We start from the raw sequence: 7798 nt of genomic DNA, 5'->3' as shown, positions 1-7798 counted from the left end.
AGAAGTATGTGAAGGTACTGTGTACAGGTTATTCGTCCTCATCAGTTCCATGACTCGTGGTATCTATCTGTAAGAAATACTGACATCCTGGCTGATTCCTCCTGTTATCAGTTATCTTCAACAACCTCTTTGCAAAACTTATTAAACAATTAATTGAATGTCTGGTTACAATTGTAATGTTTGTCTGTTGTTAGAAGACTGGTATATTCACGGTAACATGACGAGCACCATTGTGTCTCACAGGAAACAAGATCCATGCCCTCTCACTTCTACCGCTAGTCTCGCATATCCAATTATATCGTTTGGTATTTACATTTGAGCATGTGATATTGGGATCCCAAGTTCAAATCCAATATCCTGTAATTATTTGTCCATTGCCTACAAATGTCCTTCTGTAGAAGTGCTAAGACGTTTCATAATATCCTAATCCTGCACGTCATGTATGTAGTGTAAGGTGGAGCAAGTTGCACCCAACATCGCAACCTCATGTCGTGTAAGGTGTGGACGGTAAACTCATGGATATCCCTTCCACTCGCATTCATTGGTGGACGTTAAAGATCTCAGGGTGTCCTTCGCAAAGATTCGGCGAATTACTGCCAGTTCTAAAATTCCCATCACCTTCATTTAAACGTCAGGCCTGTGCAGTCAGTTCATGAAAAACTTGGGCCAAAAATGCTCTATGGCCAACCCCACGAGAAGGTAGTTAACCAATTGATAAATATGCATCAATGCATTTGTTGTATCAAACCCTGTTATTAGGTTAAAGAAAACAATGATGGCTTGCATGCTCCCTTTCCAGTGTAGTTTATTATTCATTGGGAGCTTTACCAAAGTGACAAAATAACAACCTCGCAATATATAATTTCCAAAACTGCAACAACATTCCGTTCATGAATAGAGCATCATCAGGTGCTCCAGGATATCTTGTGCGAAAGTGTTTACATGTCGTCTTATACCCCACCCCTGGGTGTGTATGTTAATACGACACCAGCAAGTGAACCTAGAATTCATTCTCTCTTACAGGAGGAGGGTAAGTCCGTCTTTAAAAGTCATTTCTTAGGAATATTAACACCTTGGAATTATTGTTAAATTGAGGAATGTTTGGGTTTTTAAGTAACTGCATGTTTACTGAGTTCCCTTAAAGCTGCTGTCATTAGCCCACACACGCGAAGCGAAAAAACAGGGTTAAACAATTGGTTTGTGTATGTCCATCCACAAACGTCAGTCAATGATCGAGGAACAATTTCATTTATATTGAATGTTATATTTTCAACAGGAACCTTACTGTTTATAAGCACATCATAATGGACACATACAACAAGCACAGATAGCATATAATGTGGTAGATAAGGTTAGGTAATAGACATTGCAGAAAATGGTGGTAAGTTAATTTATTTCTATGACTTCCAATCTTTATTTTATTTATATTAAATTTTACACTTGAATACTGTAGTACACAAATCACCTGTCATAATACTTCGAAGAACCTCCAGTTTTGCAATACTTTAATTTAAACAAATATGAATGAAATAAAATGTCGTAGCCCCTGTTTTCGTAATTTTGCTGTATGGAGTTAAAGGGCAAGCCAATATTTATGTACAACTAAAATGGACACCAGTCTACCAGTCGGCCATCTTTACTCAGATCGGAAAATAAAGTGAGGGGCATGTGTACGCCATCATGTACTGTGCTTGTGCCAAGTTTGAACAAAATCGGACCATGCATGTCTGAGAAATAGTTAGAGACACATTAAAGTAACTGAATGGCCACCAGTCGGTCATCTTGGATCCGATATAAAAAAGAAAAGACGTGCACATGTAAGCCATCATTATTTATCTGTTTGTCAAGATTGAGCAATATCGGTAAATGCATGTCCGAGAAATGGTTGAGGACGTGTTCGACATCAGTTTTTTTTTTTACAAACAAAATGGCCTCCAGTCGGCTATCTTGGATCTGATCTCAAAAAAAAAGATGACGGGCATATGCAAGCCATCATTCGTTATCTTTGTGCCAAGTTTGAACAAGATCAGTAAACGCATGTACAAGAAATGGTTGAGGACGTGTTCAACATCGGGTTTTTTTACAACCAAAATGGCCGCCAGTCTACCAGTCGGCCATCTTTGATCATATCGCAAAGTAAAGTGAGGCGCAAGTGTATGCCATTGTGTACTGTACTTGTGCTAAGTTTGAACAGATCGGTGAATGCATGATCGAGGAAGTGTTCGACACTGGGGGTTTTTTTAACAACTAAAATGACCACCAGTTGACCATGTCAAAAAATAAAGAAAAGATGTGCATATGTATACCATCATGTGTTGTCTTTGTGTCAAGTACGAATAAATTCGGTCCATACATGTCTGAGATATGGTTACGGACGCAGGTACGCATGCATGGACGCGAAAATCGAGACCAAATCCTTTGAGCCCCCATTTCAGACAAAGTCCAACATGGGCAAATACATGTTCAATGGGGTGGTGTATAAGGGTGCTGTTCAGGACTGTTTCTGGCCAACTTCAATATCACGAAACTTGGATTTTTAAAAATGATCATTATAATCATTTTTCTATTAAAATTGAAGTAAAATTTAAGTGACACCGTGGGGGGCATCATGTTCTAGGAACTCTCTAGTTACTTTCGCATTCTGCGAAAGGTTATGTTTTGGTCGCTGTGTATTTATTTATTTGTGAATATGTATGTTTGTTTGTTATTCGCATAACTCAGAAAGTATTAAACCGAATTGCATGAAATTTGGTGGGATGATTCGTGAGTATCCAAGGACGATTTGATTAGAATTTGGGAGCGATCGGGTCAAAGGTCAAGGTCATGAAAAGGTCAAAAACACTCTTTTGAGCATAACTTCCTTCATAATACAGCTATCGACATGCAACCACGGCCATATTGTTCCATGACGAGATACCTTTCGGATATGTAGTGTCGGATTTGACGTAACGTCATCGGAAGTGCGTCTAAATGACGTCACAAGATGACGTAAATTTTCAATTTTCGATTTCATCAGTTTTGATCATACCGTTTTGTAGTACTTACCTTAACGACGTCACACACCAAATTTGACTTCGATCGGACTGACCGTTATGACTGTGGTGTAGTCATGCCCACGGGGAGGGGCATGATGCTGATGCATGATGGGCGTGATGATGGGAGGAGTGGCCGTGGGGGTCGGCAAGGGATATGAGGTGTGCGCGCCGCCTGAGGCGTCGTAGTATGCTGGAGTCGTCCGGCTCGTGCGTGTGCATACGAATAAAGGAGAGCTGCCGGGCAGAGTACGCCCGCGCTCGTACTTGTACAACACAGCCCGGCTCGACTGTCCTTCCGCTCGTGTCTGCCTGCTAAGCATCTCCCATTTCAGTACAGTACAATGACGTCATTGACGTTTGAACATGACGTTTGAACATGACGTTTTTCAATTGTGGCTAAAATGTCCTGATATTTTACATTGAAATATCTATATAATTTATAAAGCAAAGTCTCCCAAATCCAGCCATTAGGATCAGTACCAAAATATCTGTTTATTGATGTACAGGTTTTGCCAATTAACTCTGTAGTCAAGGTCAAGGTCACACTCAAGGTCAAAATATACTTGTAGGCATAGCTTCAGATCTAATAGAGCTATTGACATGAAAGCAACGTTAAACGTTCAGTGAATAACGAGCTTTCAGAATGGTAGTCCCCGATTGGACGTGACATCCCCGGAAGTGCGTCAAAATGACGTCAAAAGATGACGTCATTTTTCAACTTTTTTATTTTTCAGTGTTTATCATTCCATTTAGTTGGACTGCCTTCAAGGAGGTTACACACCAAATCTGACGTCAATCGGACTGACGGTTGTGACGTCATGGACGTTTTAAAATGACGTTTTTCAAATGTGCCCGGAAAAAAGTTGCGGCGGCGAAGGTATGCGCTCTACCGGGTGCCCGTTCTAGTTTGTTTGTTTGTTTTTTGTCTCTGGAATTCATCCCGATTGCACGTGCACAGAAAGGAGTGAGATAAAAATTTTTACACTGTTTCCCTGACAATCAAACAACATAGAAAATCATTCCTGTTTTTAAGTACTTCATAAAGGACACAAACAACAGGCACGAATAACTAATGTAAGGTGTTACATAGGGTGGTGTAACAGGCATTGCATCACAACGGCGGTAAATTTCAGAATCAATTATTTTCTTCGACCTTTACAATCTTGATTTTATTTAAATTTAATTGAATACTTGAACACTGTGCAACACAAATCGCTTTCTTGGCACTTCTAAGAACATAGTTTTGCAGTACTTGGGTACATGTTAAATAAGGTGGTGTATAAGACATTTTCAATAGCATTAAACTTCAGGAATTTTTTTAACGATCTTTAAAATCATTGTTTTAATATCAGTTGAAGTGTATACGTATTGAAAACGGTGCAGGGCATCGTGTTCTATCAACTCCCTAGTTGTAACTGTTTTGAAATGTTCACAGCCTATGAACAACTGTAAAACAATATAACTCCCATTGAGAATGTCAAAATGAGAAGCTGATGCAGATCAAAGTCCATTCATTATAGTTATGGCACATATTAGATTGAATACTCAAGGGTAATAGACCGAAGACAGTCACATGATCATTTATGTCCGATCATGACCAAGAAGAGGCAACTTTAGAATATGTTCCTGAATAGTTTCTCATTATAATTGTAGTTTCCAATTGGGAATTGAACCTTGGATGTGATCACACAAACGTATGAACCCTCTGATTTCCACAAATAAGGAATAGATACCTTATAAGTATTAAGTTTAACTTTGACAGTTAGTTTTAAGTGGAGAAAAAAAATTATGATGGCACTTTTCATTTCCCACATGACCTCAATGATGTGAGACCCACGTCGATGTATTTGCAAAGGTATTTGTGAAATCTGCTTAATTTTATACAATTTTGATATTTTCAGTGAATTCATGTTCTGCAGCTACAACTTCCAGTTACTTTATTTTGACGTCTCATCAATTCTGGTTTAAGTTTACAGTTATTATGGCCAGCTCAATCACAGTAAGCATCAAAAGAAGCATACTTGTATACGTTTGTAAAATAAATGAATGACATAAAATAGCTTATTTGGTCGCATCCTCACTGCCGAGTGGTCTGCTTCTGGGTTTATCAGGTCAAATTCAACGAGAAACTATCCTTCTATAGTGTAGTGCCTGCAGGGAGCCCTGCATCAGGGAGCACACCACATCCTTCAGAACTGGTGGCATTACACCGACTGTATTATCGACAATCATAGAATGTTTTTGCTTTTCAGGTTCTGTTGTTCTTGCCTCAGAAAAACCATGAGTTCCAAATCCAAAATCAGGCCTCAATTTGCTTCCACATACAATGGCAAGGAAACACTGAGGCTCACAGAAGCTCAATATGGACCAGCCGACTCACAGGCTAAACCCACTGCTCAGGGTCTATCACGACTTGAGCAGATACAGCATGTCTGCCATGAGCAGCGAGAACGGGACCGCAGGGTTCTGTTGCAGATGATGAAGCGTGGCCGTCCTCATGAAGCAAGAGGAAGCTTTCGTCGGACCAGCAGTACCCCAAGCGGGTTTCAAGATCACTTTAAAAGCATCCACTTTGTCGGTGCCATCTCCCGCTCAGAGGCCTATCAGGATAGCATTGGTTTAGTTTCTGATGTACAATGCAGTGAACGACAAAGGTTTGGGTGGCAGAGGCAAATAACTGGAGTGGATGTTACCAAGCCATTACAGCCCATCATCAAGGGATCTGTGGATATGGGCAATGATATCGTTCTCCATAACAATGTTGCTACTGACAGAAGTGCCAATGAAATTTCAACACAGCACGCTTTGTGGGAGGAATATCAAAAGGGTAAAATAAGACCGACAATACAAAGTCCACATTGTAATCAAAGAAAGACTTTCAGACGCAAGAAAAAAAAAGACCCTCCAGCTAGAGGAGATGCACAGTTCCAAACACAGCCACAACCACCTTTCAGCAAGCTTCGAGGTCGTTCGCACGATGGACGTGGCATCGAGCCAACAAAACACATGGAGCAGGAAACCCAGAAGAGAGAGTTTGAGGTTTTACAGAAACTCAAAGCATTGCATAATGAGTTACTGGTAATGCAAAGGGATAAACAGATCGCACAACAGAATCGGCAACGACTGATTCAGGAATTGGAAGACCTTGAGAGGGAAGCATGTCAGATGGAAATACTCAAGCACCAAAAATGTTTGCAAGAAACATCTGCAGAAGGAAAAACAAAAGTTGAACTTGCACGGCCGTTCAGAACTTCAATTACTGAACCACCTGTGATGCTCGAGTCCTGCTCTTGCTGTGGACGAACTTTCATGAAGGAACGTCTGATCAAACATGTTGACATTTGCACGAAGATCAGGAAAAAGAAGAGGAAGGTCTACAACTCTTCGAAAGCACGGGGACTTGCCAAAGACATGGAGAAGTGCATGAACAAAAGCTGAACTTTACACGTCCATTCCATTGTTTAAGTGTCATCTTGACCACCGTACATCATTGGGAGTCTGTTTGTAATTGCCAGAATGTCACAGATTTTTCAAACGTTTTCACAGGTGATGGACTGCTGTTGTTGTGATTACATTTCTGTAACTGTACGAATTAACCCTTCGAATGATATAATGGTGTTTCCCACTAATCATGTTTTTCAAACCTATATTATTTTTATTGTTACATATAAATGGAATTTTTTTTCATCACTGCTTTCTTTGGCTACCTTGGAGATATGAAATGCTCTTTATTACATGATCGTCTGTGATGATGAAGATGAAGAAGAAGATGAAGAAGATGAAGAAGATGAAGAAGATGAAGAAGATGAAGAAGATGAAGAAGATGAAGAAGATGAAGAAGATGAAGAAGATGAAGAAGATGAAGAAGATGAAGAAGAAGAAGAAGAAGAAGAAGAAGAAGAAGAAGAAGAAGAATAAGAAGAAGAAGAAGAAGAAGAGTAAAAAGTTAAAGCAATAGGCTAATTCCATGATCTTTGGATGTTCGCTAAGCTGAACCTGAAAATTACCTGAAGGGTACACAAACTGGCACAGGCAATTTGCAAATCACAGTCCCTTGGCCAAGGTCGTGCCGACACATGGTCATGCCTACACATGCCTCCATGACCGAAGTCATGCCTACAAATCTGTAGAAAGAGGGGAATAACTGCTAAATCTAGGAAAGAAAGAAGAATTATTCAATCTTAAACTTACACCACTTCAAAGACAATGATAAAGTGGTTTAAATAACTTATGGACATGATATTGGAGGAACTTTCAAAGCTTGTTGGTGTAAAAATCAATAAAGGTTTGCAGTATATTTTTGTGTTCAAAATAATGTTTCTTATTTACTGGATTTTTATTCCCAAGTTAATATAATAAACATTTATGAGTTGGATATACCCCATTGTTATATCTAAACATACACCAAGTGCAAACCCAAAGCAAACTATAAACGAGAGCAAAGTTTTTGGTGCGCCATTGCAAATCCTCCCAGCTCCCACCTAAAGCACTGGAGTTGCAAGTAATGTAAATGGAAATATTAGTAATAATCAGCTGCAAAAAATGTCCTGAATGGAAATGTTGGTAATATTAGAACAGAGACCTCCAATGTTGGTGGATCACACACTAAACCGTGCCGACCTGCAAGAATGGCAGAATCGAGTGTGGTCGCGGAAGAAGGATGCTGGGACAATAACTGAGGCCCAAAAAGGAAGAGTAGCCAAGCGGGTGAAGCTCAAGAAGCACTCGGAGTGAGCTCGCTATCAGGACGAATGAAGTTCTTC

The 7798-nt window shown here is 39.9% G+C and overlaps 1 protein-coding gene across 1 annotated transcript; it reads left to right on the top strand.

The window, feature by feature from the left end:
* The first annotated feature begins 5274 nt into the window (after positions 1–5274).
* LOC147022719 (uncharacterized) lies at positions 5275–6795 on the top strand. The gene has a single exon (XM_085887107.1). It carries the CDS (start codon positions 5316–5318, stop codon positions 6471–6473), a length of 1158 nt encoding a protein of 385 aa, XP_085743233.1. The 5' UTR covers positions 5275–5315; the 3' UTR covers positions 6474–6795.
* The last annotated feature ends 1003 nt before the right edge of the window (positions 6796–7798 follow it).

This window comes from Eptatretus burgeri, chromosome 7 (assembly GCF_056783735.1).
Source record: "Eptatretus burgeri isolate ZD-2024b chromosome 7, Ebu_testis_v1, whole genome shotgun sequence".
Taxonomy (NCBI): Eukaryota; Metazoa; Chordata; class Myxini; order Myxiniformes; family Myxinidae; genus Eptatretus; species Eptatretus burgeri.
Note: the sequence above shows the minus strand (reverse complement) of the source record. Positions and strands in the feature narration are given on the sequence as shown.